The 19,145-nt window shown below is 35.3% G+C and overlaps 1 protein-coding gene across 3 annotated transcripts in view; it reads left to right on the plus strand.

Moving 5' to 3' along the window:
* PLXDC2 (plexin domain containing 2) overlaps positions 1–19,145 on the plus strand; it is a 407,490-nt gene that overhangs the window by 269,621 nt on the left and 118,724 nt on the right. For all 3 annotated transcript variants that reach the window (XM_068561117.1, XM_068561123.1, XM_068561106.1), the window contains one exon: positions 8,965–9,083. In XM_068561117.1, coding sequence (XP_068417218.1) covers positions 8,965–9,083 — 119 coding nt within the window. The remainder of the gene's footprint in view (positions 1–8,964; positions 9,084–19,145) is intronic.

The following is a 19,145-nucleotide window of genomic DNA, read 5'->3' on the forward strand; positions in this document are numbered from 1 at the left end:
TGTTTCTTTGAGGTCGACTGTCTTTGTTTTGTTTTGTCTTTAGATTTCACATGTATGTGATACCATGCAGTTTTTCTCTTTCTCTATTTGGCTTATTTCACTTAGCTTAATGCCCTCCAGATACATCCATGTTGTCACAAAGGCAGGATTTCATTCTTTTTGAGGCTGAGTAATATTCCATTGTGTATATATACCACATATTCTTTATCCATTCATCCATAGATGAACACTTAAGTTGTTTTCATACTTTGGCTACTTTAAATAATGCTGCAGTGAACAAGAGAGTATAGATATCTCTCTAAGGCAGTCATTTTGTTTCCTTTGGTATACACCCAGTAGTGGGCTTCCTGGATCATACGGTAGTTTTCTATTTTTAATTTCTTGAGGAAATTCCATACTGTTTTGCACAGTGTCTGTTCCAGTTACGTTTCCACCAACAGACTATAAGGGTTCTGTTTTCTCTTCATCCTTTCCAGGATTTGTTATCTCTTGTCTTTTTGATAATAGACATCTTAACAGGTGTGAGGTGATGTCTCGTGCTTTTGATTTGTATTTCTCTGATGATTAGTGATGCTGAGCACATTTTCATGAACCTCTTGGCCATTTATATGTCTTATTTGGAAAAATGACTGTTTAGATTCTTTGCCCATATTTTAATTGGGTTATTTGTTTTCTTGCTATTGAGTTGTGTGAGTTCCTTATTTATTTTGGATATAATCCCTTATTAGGTACATGGTTTGCAAATATTTCTCCTATTCCGTAGGCTGCCTTTTCATTTTGTTGATGGTTTCTTTTGCCGTGCAGAATATTTTTAGTCTGATGTAGTCCAACTTGTTTATTTTTGCTTTTGTTGCATTTGCTTTTGGTGTTAAATACAAAATACAAAATATCATTCCCAAGACCTATGTCAAGGAGCTTACCTTCTACGTTTTCTTCTAGGAGTTTTACATTTCAGGTATAACATTCAAGTCTTTAATCCATTTTGAGTTGATTTTTGTGTATGGTATATTCTTTTGCATGTGGCTATCCAGTTTTCCCAGCACAATTATACAGTTTGTTGAGAAACAGTTCTTCCGCATTGTATATTCTTGGCTCCATTATTGAAAATGAATTGACCATATAAGCATGGATTTATTTCTGGGATCTGTACTCTGTTCCATTGATCTATGTGTCTTTATTTCTTAATCCCAAAACCATACTGTTTTGATTATTATAGCTTTGTAATATACTTTGAAATCAGAAAGTATAATGCCTCCAGCTTTGTTCTTCTTTCTCAAGATTGCTTGGCTATTTGGAGTCTTTTATGGTTCCATACAAATTTTAGGATTTTTTTCATTTCTGTGAAAAATGCTATTGGAATTTTGATAGGGATTGCATTGAATCTGTAGATTGTTTTGGGTAGCATCGAAATTTTAACAATATTAATTCTTCCAATCTAGGAACATGAAATATCGTTCCATTTATTTGTGCCTTCTTCAGTTTCTTTCATCATTGTCTTACAGTTTTCAGTATACAGGACTTTCACCCCTTTGGTTAAATTTATTCCTAGGTATTTTCTTGATGCAATTGTAAATGGGATTTTTTTCTTAATTTCCCTTTCTGATAGTCTGTTATTAGCACATAGAAACACAACACATTTCTGTATATTGATTTTGTATCCCGCAACCTTACTGAATTCATTTATTAGTTCTAACAGTTTTTTGTTGGAGTCTTTAGGGTTTTCTATATACAATACAGGCATCTGTAAATAGTGACAGTTTTACTTCTTCCTTTCCAATTTGTATGCCTTTTATTTCTTTTTCTTGTCTAATTGCTCTGGCTAGGATTTCCAGTATTATGTTGAATAAAAATGGTGAGAGTGGGTGTCCTTGTCTTTTTCCTGATCTTAGAGGAAAAACTTTCTGCTTAGTATCTTGTTAACCTTAAGTATGATGTTAGCTATGGGCTTGTCATATATGGACTTTATTTTGTTGAGATGCATTCTATCTATACCTGATTTGTTAAGAGTTTTTATCATGAGAGGGCGTTGAATTTTGTCAGATGCTTTTTCTGCATCTATTGAGATCATCATATGATTTTTATCCTTCATTTTGTTAATGTGGCATATCACATTGATTGATTTGTGTATGTTGAACATCCTTGCATCTCAGGAATAAATCCAGCTTGATCATGGTATATGATCTTTTTAATGTACTGTTGAATATGGTTTGCTAAGATTTTGTTGAGTATTTTTGATCTATGTTCATTGGCGATATTGGTCTGTAAGTTTCTTTTCTTGTAGTGTCCTCATTTGGCTTTGGTATCAAGGTAATGCTGGCCTTGAAAAATGAGTTTGGAAGTGTTCTCTCTTCTCTATTTTGGAAGACTTTGATAAGAATTGGTATTAATTCTTCTTTAAATGTCTGGTAAAGTTCCCCAGTGAAGCCATCTGGTCCTGGATTTTTCTTTGTCAGAACTTTTATAATTACTGATTCTATCTCCTTACTTGTAATTGGTCTGTTCAGATTTTCTGTTTCTTTGTGATTCAATCTTGATTGATGGTATGTTTCTAGGAATTTAGCCATATCTTCTAGGTTGCCCAATTTGTTGGCATATGATTGTTCATAGTACAACAGTTTCTTATGATCCTTTGTTTTCTGTGTTATCAGTTGTAGTGTCTCCTCTTTCATTTCTGATTTTATTTATACTTTCTCTTTTTTTCTTAGTCTAGCTAAAGTTTTGTCAAATTTTTTATCTTAAGAAAGCTCTTAGTTTCACTGATCTTTTCTGTCATTCTAGTGATATCTATCTAATGGATCTTTTTAGTCTCCCTTTCTTTTATTTCCACTCTGATCTTTGATATTTCCTTCTTCTGCTAAGTTTGGGCTTGGTTTGTTCTTCTTTTTTAGTTCCTTGATTTGTAAAGTTAGGTTGTTTTTTGAGATCTTTCTTTTTTCTTCATGTAGGCATTTATCTCTATAAATTTCCTCTTAGAATTGCCTCTGCTGAATCCCTTAAGTTTTATGTTTTGTTTCCATTTTCATTTATCTCAAGATATTTTTAGATTTCCCTTTTGATTTCTTCTTTGGCCCACTGGTTGTTCAGGAGGATATTTTTTATTCTCCATGTATTTGTGAATTTTCCAGTTTTCCTTCTGCTGTTAATTTGTAGTTTTATACCATTTTGGTCAGAAAAGATGCCTGATATGAATTCAGGCCTCTTAAAATTGTTAAGACTTGTCTTGTGGCCTAAAAAAATTATCTATCCTGGAGAATGTCTTATGTGCACTTCAGTAAAATGTGCATTCTGCTGCTGTTTGATGAAATGTTCTATGTATTTCTGTAAGGTTCACCTGCTCTAATATGTAGTTTAAGTCTAATGTTTCCTTATTGATTTTCTGTCTGAATGATCTATCCATTGTTGAAAGTGAGATATGAAGTTCCCTATTTTTATTGTATTGCTGTCTCTTTCTGCCTTTAGATCTGTTAATATTTGCTTTATATATTTAGGTATTATGATTGGATGCATAAATATTTATAAACATTTACAATTGTTAATATCCTCTTGATGAATTGACCTCTTTATTATTAAATAATGACCTTCTTTGTCTCTTGTTACAAATTTTGGCTTAAAAGTCTACTTTTCTGGCATAAGTGTACCTACCTCTGTTTTCTTTTGGTTTCCATTTGCATGGAACATCTTTTTCCATACCTTTACTTTTAATCTATGTGTGTTCTTAAAACTGAAGTGAGTGTCTGTGGGCAGCGTATAGTTAAGTCTGTTTCTTAAACTCTTAACCCAGTCTGTGTCTTTTGATTGGAGAATTTAGTCCATCTACATTTAAAGTAACTAATGATAGGTATGGTTTACTATTGCCATTTTGGTAGTTGTTTTCTGGCTGTTTTGTAATTCCTTTGTTCCTTTCTTTCTCTCACTCTCCTTTGTGATTTGATTTTCTGTAGTGGTATGCTTCAATTCATTGTACTTTATCTTCTGTGTGTAAGTACGTGATCTGTGGTTACTATGAGGCTTACATAAAACATCTTATACAATCAATTTTAAGCTGATAGCAACTAACTTCAAACTCATACAGAAGCTCTACATTTTTACACCTTCCACCATATTTTATGTTTTTGATATCACAATTTATAACTTTTTATATTGCATATCCACTAACAAACTATTGTAGTTAGAGTTATTTTTAAAACTTTTGTCTTTTAACCTTTATACTAGAGTTATAAGTGATTTTTCCACCACCATTATGATAAGAGTATTCTGAATTTAACTATATATTTACCTGTACCGGTGAGTTTTTTTTTTTATATATATAATTCTTGTTACTTACTAGCATTCTTTCATTTTAGCTTGAAGAACTCCCTTTAACATTTCTTATAAGTCTGGTCTAGTGGTAAAGAACTTTTTCAGCTTTTGTTTGTCTGGAAATTTCTTTATCTCTCTTTTAATTCTGAAGAACAACTTTGCTTAATAAAGTACTCTTGGTTAGCAGGTTTTTTCTTTCAGCACTTCGAATACCTCACCCCACTCTCTCTTGCCTGCAAGGTTTCTGCAGAAAAATCTACTAACAGCCATTAAAATTTCCCTTGTAGGTAACAAATTTCTTTTCTCTTCTTGCTTTTAAGATTCTTCCCTTGTTGTTAACTTCTGATAATTTGATTATAATGTGTTTCAGTGTAAATCCCTTATGACTCATCTTTTTTTGGTATTTTTGAGCTTTCTGGATCTGGATGTCTGTTTTTTTCCCCAGGTTAAGGAAGTTTTCAGCCATTAGTTCTTTGAATAATCTTTTTATTTTTTATTTATTTATTTATTTTTGGCTGCGTTGGGTCTTTATTGCCGCACGCTTTCTCTAGTTGTGGCGAGCGGGGCTAATCTTTGTTGTGGTGCACGGGCTTCTCATTGAGGTGGCTTCTCTTGTTGCAGAGCATGGGCTCTAGGCACGTGGGCTCAGTAGTTGTGGTTTGCAGGCTCTAGAACACAGGCTCAGTAGTTTTGGTGCACGGGCTTAGTTGCTCTGCGGCATATGGGATCTTCCCAGACCAGGGCTCGAACCCGTGTCCCCTGCATTGGCAGACAGATTCTTAACCACTGAGCCACCTGGGAAGTCCTATTTGAATAATACTTCTGCCCCTTTCTCGCTCTCTTCTCATTCTGAAATCCCTATAATGTGAATATTGGTCTACTTGATGGTGTCCCATATGTCCCTTAAGCTATCTTCACTCTTTTTCATTCTTTTTTTTCTCTCTCTGCTCCTCTAATTGGATCAGTTCTGCTGATATGTTTTCAAAGGCATTGATCTTTTCTTTTACTTGATATAGTCTGTTGTTAAACCCCTCTATTAAAAATTCCAGTCAGTTATTGTATTCTTCGGTACTATGATTTCCATTTAGTACATTTTATATTTTCTGTCTCTTTGTTGGAATTCTCACTTTGTTCATGCATTGCTCTCCTGACCTCAGTGAGCATCTTTTTTTTGTTTTTTGGCTGCACTGTGTGGCATATGGGATCTTGGTCCCCCAACCAGGGGTCAAACCTGTGCCCCCTGCAATGGAAGCTCAGAATCTTCACCACTAGACCGCCAGGGAAGTCCAGTGAGCATGTTTATGACTGTTATTTTGAACTCATTTTGGGTAAATCACTTACTTCTGTTTCATTAAGATCAGTTTCTAGAGATTTATCTTGTTTTTTGTTTGGAACATATCCCCTGTTTCTTCATTTTTCTTTACTCACTGTTAGTTTTTGTACATCAGATAAATAGCTACCTCTTCCAGTCTTGTCAGAGTGGTTTTCTGTACGACATGAACTTCATCAATCAGCTTAGCTCAAGCTCCTGGTTGCCTTTCAAACCTTTGTGATTGTTCAAGGCATCATCTTTGTTCTCAGTGACATCCAGTAGTTTAGGGTGTGCCAAGAGCCATCAGTTTCCCAAAGGGGAAGATCGCAGTCAGCACCTAGATTTGTTGGCAGTCCCTCAGGCAACAGCATACTGGAAAAGTATGCAGTCAAATCCTCTCCAGGGATAAACTGGGAGACAGGTATTTTGTCTGCTCCCTCTGTACTGAGCCTTGAGGGGAGAGCCAATGCAAGTGATGCAAGTGCTCACAGGTGTGCCTATTAACAATTGCTTCTTTGTGTGCTACCGTCCTGTGGGACTCATGAATGCAAACCCCACTGTCTCTCAGAGCAAGATGACCTGGGGGCCTGTCCTCAGGTGGCAGCCACAAAAGCTGGGTGCCAGACATGTGTGCAAGCTCCTTCCAGAGAGATGCTGGTGACTTGGTTTTATCCTTGGACTGAGCCAAAGGAACAAGGTAGGGGAAGTACCCACTGGCTCTTCTGGGCTCCAGAGGATCACAGTAAGCACCTAGATGTGTGCAGTTTCATTATGGGTATTTTCTCGGTCGCCTCATGTATAGCAGTCACTCAGCTAATTTTGGATTTCTCTCAAAGGAAATTGCTCCTTGTGTAGCTGTACATTCAGTGTATCCATGGGAAGAGGGGAAGTCAGGAGCCTCCTATGCTGCCATCTTGGTCAAAAGATCTCAGCATTAAGTTATACTCAAAAACACAGTAATGACAATGTTCTGGTCTACTTCAATCACCTGGTACAGGAATGAACTCAGGAAGTCAGACAGAAGAATTGTATAGGGCAAAGTATGTGGGAAAGGGTATGGAGCGTCCAGGCCCTCTCTGGGCACTCTACTCCCCTAGCCTCTCCACATCTTCACTAACCCAAAAGCTCTCTGTCATGCAATATTGATTTTTTTTTCTTTTTAATCATATACTTACTGACCTGGGAGATAAGTTATGCTCTCTTAGTTCTGTGAGTTTCATTTCTGTACATCATTTTTTGGCAACAAGATTTTTTAAAAGATTAGAAAATCCAATACGTCGAGCTAAGCAAACGTCTTAGCTGCTCATTTGTTTTCTTAAAAAAATAAAAAAGAATAAACAGTGTCAGTTAATGAAATTAGAACACTCCCTAACACAATAAACAAAAATAAACTCAAAATGGATTAAAGACCTAAATGTAACGACCGGAAACTATAAAACTCTTAGAGGAAAACATAGGAAGAACACTCTGACATAAATCGCAGCAAGATCTTTTTTGACCTGCCTTCGAGAGTAGGAAATAAAAACAAAAATAAACAAATGGGACCTAATGAAACTTAAAAGCTTCCGCACAGCAAAGCAAACCATAAACAAGATGAAAAGACAACTCTCAGAATGGGAGAAAATAATTGCAAACGAATCAACAGACAAAGGATTAATCTCCAAAATATACAAACAGCTCATGCAGAACAATATTAAAAAAACAAACAACCCAATCAAAAAATGGGCGGAAGACCTGAATAGACATTTCTTCAAAGAAGATATACAGATGGCCAACAAACACATGAAAAGATGCTCAACATCACTAATTATTAGAGAAATGCAAATCAAAACTGCAATGAAGTATCATCTCATACCAGTCAGAATGGCCATCATCAAAAAATCTACAAACAATAAATGCTGGAGAGGGTGTGGAGAAAAGAGAACCCTTTTGCACTGTTGGTGGGAATGTAAATTAATACAGCCACTATGGAGAACAGTATGGAGGTTCCTTAAAAAGCTAAAAATAGAATTACCATATGACCCAGCAATCCCACTACTGGGCATATACCCTGAGAAAACCATAACTCAAAAAGACACATGAACTCCGATGTTCATTGCAGCACTATTTACAATAGCCAGGTCATGGAAGCAACCTAAATGCCCATCGACAGACAAATGGATAAAGAAGTTGTGGTACATATATACAATGGAATATTACTCAGCCATAAAAAGGAACAAAATTGGGTCATTTATAGGGACATGGATGGACCTAAAGACTGTCATACAGAGTGAAATAAGCCAGAAAGAGAAAACAAGTATCGTATATTAACGCATATATGTGGAATCTAGAAAAATGGTACAGATGAACCTGTTTGCAAGGCAGAAATAGAGACACAGATGTAGAGAACAAACGTATGGACACCAAGGGGGGAAAGAGGGGTGGTGGGATGAGTTGGGAGATTGGGATTGACATATACACTAACTAATACATATAAAATAGATAACTAATGAGAACCTGCTGTATAGCAAAGGGAACTCCACTTTGCTGTACAGTAGAAACTAACACAATGTTGTAAAACAACTATATGTACCCCAGTAAAATAAATAAATAAATATAAATAAAACCTAAAAGAGAAACACTGATGAAAAAAAACAAAACAAAATATAAATTCTCATTGGTGGCTATTAAACTGTGTTTCAATTACTATTTCATGTTAATACTTTTATAATAAACACTGGCAGATTGACTCATCAGAATATGATATATAGCACTGAAGATTCATCCTATTGTAGGGGCTTCAGAAATGTTAGCCTGAGGCCCTTTAAGCTACCTTGCAACCTTTTAGAAGCCGTACAACAAAGAAATGCAGACATTGTGAATTAAAGAAGAAAATTCCCATGAGTGTTAAAGAGATTTCTTTAGCATGGAAGAGTATAATTCTAAGTATGAAATAGACATTTTCAAGTCTGATTCTAGCTTCCCTGAATGTGTTCCTTTCTTTCTCAGCATTTGTCAAATGTATTTGAAGTTCATTCCAGCCACTTGGGTTGCATTTTGAAAGTGGCTCATGGAAATTTAAGCAGACAGTACCCATTAACATTAATGGACTTCCTAAGGCAAAATTCCCCCATACTGGGCTCAATATTAACCTCAGTATGAGGTTAGATTTTACCGAATATTTAGAGAATACTCAATTCTTTAAAAAATATCCCAAATGCTATTTCAGTAACAGAAATCCAGTTAACTATGTAAAATTCAAGTAGCACAGCTACTAGATGTGAAGGTTAGATCCATGATTTGTGAAGATTCCCACCAGAATTGATTGATACATTTTTCTCACTGCATTTCTTTTGTTCCAATGGGGTTTCTAGGCACAGCGCTTGTTGTCCAGTGGGACCACGTACATCTCCAGGATAATTACAACCTGGGAAGCTTCACATTCCAAGCAACCCTCCTCATGGATGGACGCATCATCTTCGGATATAAGGAAGTAAGTAATGTATTGATAATTTCCTCCCCTATTGACCTTGACCTCTCTATCTTTTCCTCCAAGTGTCAAGAAAAGGACATTTTACAGTCATGAACCTCAGATCATTTTCTCACCTCTTGGTTTCTTTTGCTTTACTGAAAAAAATAAAAATTTAAAAATCTACCGAGTAGCACTAATTGTTAATTCTTTGGGTTTTGTTTTATTTTGCATTCTGATATCCTTGGCATTCTGACCCATGAATTTCATAAAATTATTAAATAATTATATTCTTGTGGTAGTATAATGAAATATCTCTAAGAAAAAATATTTCCAATTTGGAAGGATTTTCATCTAAATCTGATTACTTATATTTATACTATTTATTTGTTTTTGCCTTGTCAACTTCTTTGACATTTTTTGGCTATAATTTCAAAAGTGTTAATAGACATGAAGTCTTGTGTAGCTCAATGACCCAATACTGAAAGTATTCCATGACAGCTGAGTCCACAATCCCTTTTGCCAATGTGTATTGCCACCTGATAGGAAAGATTAATTAGAGATCAAAGTGACAGAAAGAATAAAGAAATTTAAACTTAGTTTGTTTCATTTTACCAAACTCACAGGGAATGGAAATTGACTAAATTGTAGCCTTTAATTTACAGACGTCTAAATTAGAATAATAGCATGTTTGGTTTAAAACTCTATTGACAGTGTAATTAAGGTCTATTAGACAACCTAAACTTTGGGGGAAGAAAATAAAGAATATAAGAATAATATATCAGATGTGATGTTTTAGGCAGTCAGTAGTCACAATGTGAATTGATAAGGGGCATTATTAACCCATGGATTAATGGGTATTTATAATAATACAGACTCAACATCTTATTTTCAATTGAAGGGTTATTTTTCCCTTGGGAAATGAATCCCTGGCTATTAAAAAGATGCTGACAATTTAAAAAGGATTCCCTTTGGTCATGTCTTCTGAAATCTATCTTTTCTATAACGTGAGGGATGGTTGTATTTCAACTCAACAGGCCAACTTTTGGAAATCTCATAACCATGTTAAATGTTTCCACTCTTTTGAAGAATTCTTCCGTGTGGCATTAATCATTTACTTGGGGCAATAGTATACACAGAATATAATGTAAGATCCATTCTGCTTGGTGCTTCCTTATCCAGAGCTATGTTTCGGTATCATAGCCCACCATATCCTTATATCACACTCCCTGGAAGCTGAGACAATATTGCTCAAAGGGACTCATTCTAGTTTTCATTGTAATCTAGTGTATTGCTGGGACTGCAGAATGATGTTATGGAATATTATTTTCAACATTTTAACCAACAGTGGTAAAATTTCTGGAAAGAGGCAGAGTCAGTAAGTCTAGAATCTAAAATCTCACTAATTGTAGGCTTTGTCAAAACAGAGGTTTGTGTTCTTATTGTGGTCTCTCTCTCTAGTCTTTACTATCAAAATTGTCATCTTTGTTTATACTGTTCTCAATGAGTGTCTCACGTTGCAGAGTAACAGTTTATTTTTCCTATTCTCTCTTTGTAGTGAGGTTGGTGTTTTTAAAATGTCCTTTTCTTTTCTTTATTTAATCAAAGAGAAATTTTCCATTATGGTTTTCCTGTTTTGTCATGGGAATATTAAGCTGACAGGCAATTTTAACACTTCCTTAATATTTCCAGACTATCAGTCCTTCTGAATTTAGAGTTCTAAAGAAATCACTACTTTATTATTTGCCTTGCTGTCCTTTCTCTGTCTTGGTTAAAAAACAGTTACTTATTTCCTATTCTACCTCTTTGCTTCCTGATAACTGTCATGTATTTTATTTTGCTGAGGCAAATTTCTATTTGTAAAATTTGCCACAATAAGGATCCCCATGCATTTGAGCTGAGAGCTAGGTGCTCCTGGCCTTTCTAGAAAAATATTTATAATTTAAATAGCATAAAATCGTGTTCCTTACATAATGTATTATCCTTGACAATGTGCTTTAACATACATTATAGTTTTCAATTCTTCAACAGTATCTTATATTCTTAATATTCTTAGCCTTTCACAAAGGCACTGGCACATAAAAGGTGTTTAATAAATGTGTGGAGTTAGATCATACACAATTTATCTTTATTTTATAGCTAAGCAGACAATCAGAAAGGTTAAATGACATGCTTGAGTTTACAGAGCTAGTTAAGGACAAATCCAGAACAAAAAACCTTAATTTGGTGACCCCAAGATACCTCAACATTTTTTTCTTTCCCAAGGAGATTATGTAAAACAAGTCACAAATCTATTTCTCATTTGTTTTTTTCCAATAAATATTTGTTAATGTTTGGTGTTTAATAATCTTTTTATATGACTCCCATATATTACACAATTACAGTCCCATAAAGTCAGGAGAAGTATTCCTAATTAAGCTATAGAGCTAATGAAATTGTAAGAACCTAAGAATACAAGGAGTATAATTTTGTATTCCTGTTCAGATTAAATATACCGAAGCAAAGTTATAGGTTGGAAGGTAAGTGCAGTTCTTACTCTAATTAGTTGCTTTTAACTGATTAATGCCAGCTTTGTTTTATTTTATTATATTTTACATGAGTGAGAAGAAAAATTCTGATTTATTCAGAAACTACTAATAATTTTACTCAACATGGAGTAAAATTAGTATTTCATTGAATACATTTTTGACACAAATTTCACTTTTATTACCCTCAAATGATTTATTCCAGTAGTTAATTATGTTTCTCGTAGTAACTCTTAATGTGCCAACTTCCCATACTAACCACTCAGATGACCTCCAATTCTGTCATGTTCCATATGTAGTCATGTCTCCAACAGCATAATTTTTCACAGTGCAGACTGTGATAAATAATGACCAATAAATTAGAAAATACATTTGTACTTATAACAATCTTAATGAGATTGAGATAGGGCAGTTACTACTGCTGTTTGAAATCAGAGTAAATACAGATTTGTTCAAAGAATTTAATGATCCTCCACAAAGTCACAGTGTTCTCTTAACCATACTGGTGGGAGAAGTAGTGGGGACACAGATTCCTTTAAATAATTAAGTAACCTCTCCCAAGATTATAGCTCTGTATTATTCAACCAAAGATTTGAAATTATGTTTTAAGTTATAGGCCCTTATTGCTACACAGCTGTTTATTTTAGTTAATTTCAAAGATACAGTTTACTTAGGATGGAAGTCAAAACACAAAAAACATATTTTTTTCAAAAGTTTCCTCTCAAATCATCAACCATTCACTTTAATACATTTTTTCAATTTCAGGGTATCCATTTGTTTCTTTTGCATAGATTTAATTACCTAATGAAATTAACCATCTTGTCATCTATATTCTTAAATATATTAATAACAGTTCTTTTAAAGTTTATAGCTAACTCTAATATCTAGATTTCCTGTGGGTCTGTTTCTATCATCTCTTTTTTACTTTGTTTCTTTTTCTGTAGATTTTCATTCACTAGTCATGTCTCCTTGCATGTTAGGTAATTTTTGATCAAATGTTGGGCATTGTTTACAAAATAGTAAAGAGATGCTTTGAGGTTGTGGATGATATTTTCTTCTTCAAGGAAGAAGGTTTACTTTTTTGTTAGGCAGTTAGGAGGGAACAGATTACTTACTACTGAGCAGGACTAAGCTCATTCACAGTTGAGCACCGGCCCTTATAAAAACTGGTATATTTCTGGTTAGCCCTAACTCTTAGAATGTAGTCCTTCAGGAATCTCCACATAACGCCTGGGTAATTACTATGGACCTTTTGCCTTAGTGGTCCTGAACTCTGTGTTTTCCACAACTCCATGAGACTGCCTGAAGTTCTGTTCAGATTTTCTGTCTCTAAATCTGGCTCATTAATTGTCAAATGCCTTGAAGGGAAAGCAGTGTTGGTTTCACCTCTGTGATTTCCTTTCTTTGGAATCTTGGTTTTTCAGGTCCTTGTTCTTTGACAGCCACCTGATGCCTTCAACAGATGCTTTTCATATGTTTTTTATCTTTCCTGCTTGGTCTCAGTAGTAGGAATGGTCTTATGCAAGTTTGTCTGCCATAACCAGAAGTCCCATTCATTTTTAAAAACAACCTCCAAATTTGTAAAATCTAACGTTTATTGAGCTGTTCATATATGCTAGGCAGTGACCGACATGCTTAAAATTTGTCTCATATTATTCTCACAAAAACTAAGAGGTTGTCACTTTTATCATTTACAGAGAAGGAACCCAAAACACCCAGAGAGGTTAAGTAACTTTCCCAAAATTATGAAACAAAGATTCATCCAAGGGAATATGACTCCAGAGCCCATAGGCCCAACCACTGTGTCATAGTGCCTCCCTACAAGCTTCCTTTTCAAGAAATGGCTGTACTGCTTTATTCACTTTGATATCCCTGACAGTCTTTCCTGGTTAGTCATTGTTGTAGTGTAACTCAGCCACTCGAGAGCACAGGTAAGAATGGTTTGCCTTTCCACAGCACTTGTCTTATTTTATTAATTTTTTTAAAAAATGAAAAGAAGTTGTGCATAAGTAAAAATAATAGTAAAAACATATGTCCTTTCTTAGATAAATGGAATTTGGAAAAATCAAATTCCCGTTTCCTATTCTGTTAATAAAAATAACTAGCTGTCATCCTAGAAACCAGATTCTTTATATTATTTTAAGTTACCATTGAATAGTGATGATTGTTTGCTTGATTACAATATAGACCTGAAATTCTTGGTCTCTTGATAATGTAACAAGGAAACTACCTGTTCACAAAAAAGATATGATTCCAAACACATTAGAGCTTTGAAATCATATTTCTTATATTTCTTGATGCTGCCTATCCTAGTATACTATCATATATTAGAAGTTTCATTTCCTCTGACTTGTTTCATCTCTCTTCTCCTATTATATTTTGAATTTATTGTTACTTTAGATACAGACTCAGGAAGGATGTGATTCATGTTGTGTCTATTGGAAATTTGATTAATTTTTTTCACCAGTTCATGGGAGGTACAGAGTGGTCATCAGTTTGAGACAATACAATTAAAAAGTCACGTAATCCTTCTACATGGCCACAGGGGAACTCATAGAGAATACATATCCCACCTGAGAGTCAGCCCATTTTATCCATTTTCTTGGTTGAATACCTTACTATCTCCTTCAGCAGCAAATTTTAGAGGAGGTCTGTATAGAGGAACTTTATTGTTTATTAAGTAAAATTACTTTTTATTTACTTCTACCATTTAAGTATTTAATCCTAATGTTCCTTAGTGTAACATTTACTGTTTCTGTGGAAGAACGCATAGTTAATAAATCACCATTGCCAATTGGTTGTAAATTTAACTGGCACCCTAAATGCATTTTTAAAATTTATTTGAAGACTATTTCTCTTGTTTAAACTGTAATGACCCTTCATTCATGGTAATCATCCTGAAAGCATTAAAAGATGAACACTTACTGAGCTTGTAAAATTTATAGAAAAAAATAATTCAAGGGAGTAAGAGAAAGCCAAAAAGAACTGAACAGTGAAACAATTGACATTTAGATATGAAGTGATTTGCCTTTATGGCTATTGCTGTATATGTGAGAATGTTTAACATGTGTTAAAATAATATATATGCATCCAAGAAACTATATATATATATATATAATTTAAATAAAATTTATTTAACAAATGTATAAGATTGAGAAAACCCAGATGACATGAAATGCTAATTATAAACTCTCAAGAAATAATTCCATAACTGAGAACATGTCTCTGCAGAGGAAAGGAAAGCAAAATGGCTCTTTAATAAATTAAGTAAACGTCTCTCAAATTGTGTGTTTTCTAAATTGAACATTTCCCAGAATGTGCTTTTCCCAATGCCTATTAGCAATGAAAGGCTCTGAGAAGAACAGCTGCAAAGGTAAATTAACTTCATTTAACCCAGAGCTGATCAAACTTTTTTGACCTGGGAATGCATTTTTCATGGAACATCTATTACCACCACCCAGGAAGGTGTGGGGAATGTTGAATTAAAAAAACAATTCATGTGGTGCAGCCACTATGGAGAACAATATGGAGGTTCCTCAAAAAACTAAAAATAGAGTTGCCATATGATCCAGCAATCCCACTCCTGGAAATATATACAAACAAAACTATAATTCGAAAAGATACATGCACCCTTATGTTTATTGCAGCACTATTTACAATAGCCAAGACATGAAAGCAACCTAAATGTCCATCGACAGATGAATGGATAAAGAAGATGTGGTACATGTATACAATGGAATACTACTCAGCCATAAAAAAGAATGAAATAATGCCATTTGCAGCAACATGGATGCAACTAGAGATTATCATACTAAGTGAAGTAAGTCAGACAGAGAAAGACAAATACCATATGATATCACTTATATGTGGAATCTAAAATATGACACAAATGAACTTATCAACAAATCAGAAACAGACTCGCAGACAGAGAGAACAGACTTGTGGTTGCCAAGGGGGAGGGTGTGTGGGGGAGGGAAAGATTGGGAGTTTGGGATTAGCAGATGTAAACTGTTATATATAGAATGGATAAACAACAAGATCCTACTGTGTGGCACAGGGAGCTATATTCAGTATCCTGTGACAGGCTGTGATGGAGGGGAGTGTGAGAAAGAATATATGTGTGTATAACGGAATCACTTTGCTGTACAGCCGGGATTAGCAAGACATTGTGAATCAACTACACTTCAATAAAATTTAAAAAAAAAAAGAAAGAAAGAATTCCAAAAAAATGTAGACACAGATGATTTTATATCTTAGCACTTCCCTGTATTTTAAGTACATAAAGTATAAAGTTGTATCTACGTGGCTTTACTTAGGATCTAATTCATTTGCATTTGTACTTTTTTTGTTATCTCACATATTAAAGCTCCCAATGTTTTAATTTTCTTTTATTTCCCATAGTGTAAGAAAATGACAAATTGAACCCGTTCTTCCTTTATAATGTTGTGAGTGAAAATAAATAAATAAAGTAGCAAGGAAGCAAGATCAATAATCTAGAAGAAATAATTGTAGAAACAGAAAGCTTGTTCTAATGTTGGCCATGCCCTTAGCAGGTTATGTTGTCCTTGGACAAGGTATTTGATCTTCCTGGGTACGTTTTCTCCCTCCAAGCCCCACTTCCATTTAAGCTTTGAGGTGACGTGGAGAGGTTTGTTCTACACGGTGCTCCTGCCCGTATAGGCCATATCCAGTCCCTGCTCTGAGGATTCCAGGACCAAAGAGCTAATTTATCCCTAAGGCAAAAGGCCTCGTACTTTCCCCATGTCTCCCCAAACCCAGGGTGCAGTTTCCTAATCCCGTTCCTTTTCCCAGCCGTGTTTAGGCAAGTTCCCTTATGTAACTACAGTCCCAGATAAAGTCCCCGTTATGGTTTTGACTATCTTGAGCCACGTTGCACAGGCTTCTTCAGGGGGCTCCTGCCTCACTATATTCTTTTATATGATGCTCCCACGCTAGTTTGTCAGTTCAGTACTGGGCAGTCCCTATATTAAAAGAGGGAGCTATTTTTACTTATCAACTTCATGCTGTTGTCTCCTTCCAGATTTTCTATGGGGTACGATTGTGGAGATGGGGGTAAGAGGAATGTTAGATTATATCTTTAACTTATGGCTCGCCTTTGCTTTCATGCCATCAAATAAGTGCATTGCTCAATACCTGGCATATGAAAAGAGTTCGGAATCTAAAAGCTAGAAAGGGATTCAAATAATTGTGCGAAATGTTAACGATATTCAGGAAAGCAAATGGATGTTTTTATAATGTCAAATTTAACTGAAAGCCCTTCTATTCAAATGTAGTTTTCAGACAACTAAGCACTAATACTCAGGGCTTTATGCGTTGCTTTGAGCATGACTTTTTAAAACTGGACGCCCTACTGAGTAAGGAGAAGCCTGGTCAGGTGTTTAAGGGAGATAAGGTAGGAACTTAAGGGTTAAGTGAAGGTAAGAATGGTTAAAATTTTAAGCTTTGGGGTTTTTTTAAGGTATATATATTAAGCTATTAGACACCACGTTGCTGATTAGCGAGTTAACAAAAATGAGTTTAGACTAATTCTTCTCCAGTTGCGTCTGATAGGCATGTGATTCATACTTGGGAGCACATACTCTGCAATCAAACCCTTGCTGAGATGCTGCGCTGCCTATTAGATAGCCGGCCCATAAGGGAAACGAATGAATGTTTTGGCAAGGTTTGCAGGGCAGAACAGAGAGAAAAATAAAATTCTATTCCCTGCGACTCAAGCAGCATGCTGTTATCCCCTTAACTGTTTTAGAGACAGATGTTCACGTTTTCGGTATTGTGTCAGGCCCTTGTGTGCTGGAGAATGATACCACAGCACGGAAAAGAGACCAACTTTTGTCTTTGAATCTTCCTCCAAAGGCCAGCGTGCTCTGCCCTACCTTTACTGACTCCTAATATCATTTCCTACTTTAATTTTGTCTAGTTATTCCAACTCTTTTCTGTCTCTATACTTCATTTGCTTACTGTATCATTTATAGAAAAAAATTATACTTACTTAAATAACAAACTTATCTGTGTCTTGTGAAATGGAAGGAAAATTAAAACACCTTAAACAAAATTTATAAACGCTTATGTAAGCCGAAATGGAAGCATATTTTAGCCGGCGTTAATGCTCCTTTTCTATATCTATCCTGTGGAATGAATCTAATTGTAAAACTCATTCTTAGAAATTTATGATTCATTACAAATCATACAGATGCCGAGTGAAAATTTAGCTTTGCTTTAATCATAAAAAGGCAAGTATTATAGGCATTTGAAAATAATGAACTACATTTTTTTTTAAAGCTTGTGTAGTTCAGAGTTTGTATTATTTCAGATTGGCTTCCTGACATCCCCAGGAACTAACTTAGGAGACATTTTAAGGATGAATATAAATTTGTAGATAGGATAAAGGATAGCTTCCATAAGCAGAGTTTTCAGAGTTTTTGTACTTGGGCATCATCCTTCGCCCCTGCTTCTCTGACTTGGGAACTTCTTATCCAATACAGAGTCCTCTATAGACTAGGGGACTGTGACACTATGACAGATCCTTTCTTGCACACTTTTGGCTCTAATTCTACATAGTGTATTTATATACATACACACAATTGCTTTGTTGATGTTAGTCAAAAAATAGTTCATGTTAAATGTGGTTTTAGCAGTGCTCCTGATTCAGCCTAACAAACGGCCTCTCATTGTAAACTGTCATGGGAACCTGCCGTCTGGCCTGACTTGCTCACAGAGAGCTCACACAGCCCAATTACTTGGCTGCAGTAAGTGAGTGGATGAACCATCCTTACGCCGAACAACCCCACGCCTTTGAGGTTTTGAGGTAAAAAGATAACAGTCCAAGAAGGCAAAGTGAAAAAGATAGGACAGTATCAGGTGGAGAGAGGCAGACATGTTCTTGAAAGAAATCTAAGAGAAAGCCTGGACTGTGCCTCATTAATCTTTTACCAAATTAAGCATTTAATTCAATTGGCGAAAGCGTTTTTTTCTAAACCTGATATGTAATCATTTTATAAAAGGCTTGGGTGGCTTCTAGGAAAATGTAGGGAATCAAAAGCTTCTTGCACATTTTCATGTTAATATTTAATCGGGATAAAATACCAGAGTTTTAGAAATTCTATGCTTTTATTCATGAACTCTATAAAATTTGGAAGAAAAGCATTTGAGGCCAGTGGTATTGCCATCATCCTTTTCCACTGCTTCCTGCCCTAGTCTCCTCCATCTCTGGATGCTTCAGTGCTGCTCTTCAGAGCTGTCTTCTCTGCACAAGCAGAGGACACCATCCTCATAGCCAGCAATGGCAATGAACCCTGAAGGTGTGCAACAACATGCTGGCTCCGATGAAAAGCTCGACTCCATTTTTCCTGCTATTAAGACCAAAAGTGTTGGTGACACTGTTGACTCTCTTCTTTTTCTCACTCTCCTTGAATCCATGGCATATTCATCCAGAACCATCTTCCTGTCACTCCAGCTCTTATACTTATCACTTATCTAGTGTACGCCAAGCCACCCATTTCTCATCTGCAAAACTGTGATACCCTTCTGACTAGTTTCTCTG

The sequence above is a fragment of the Eschrichtius robustus genome, chromosome 1 (assembly GCF_028021215.1).
Source record: "Eschrichtius robustus isolate mEscRob2 chromosome 1, mEscRob2.pri, whole genome shotgun sequence".
NCBI lineage: Eukaryota > Metazoa > Chordata > Mammalia > Artiodactyla > Eschrichtiidae > Eschrichtius > Eschrichtius robustus.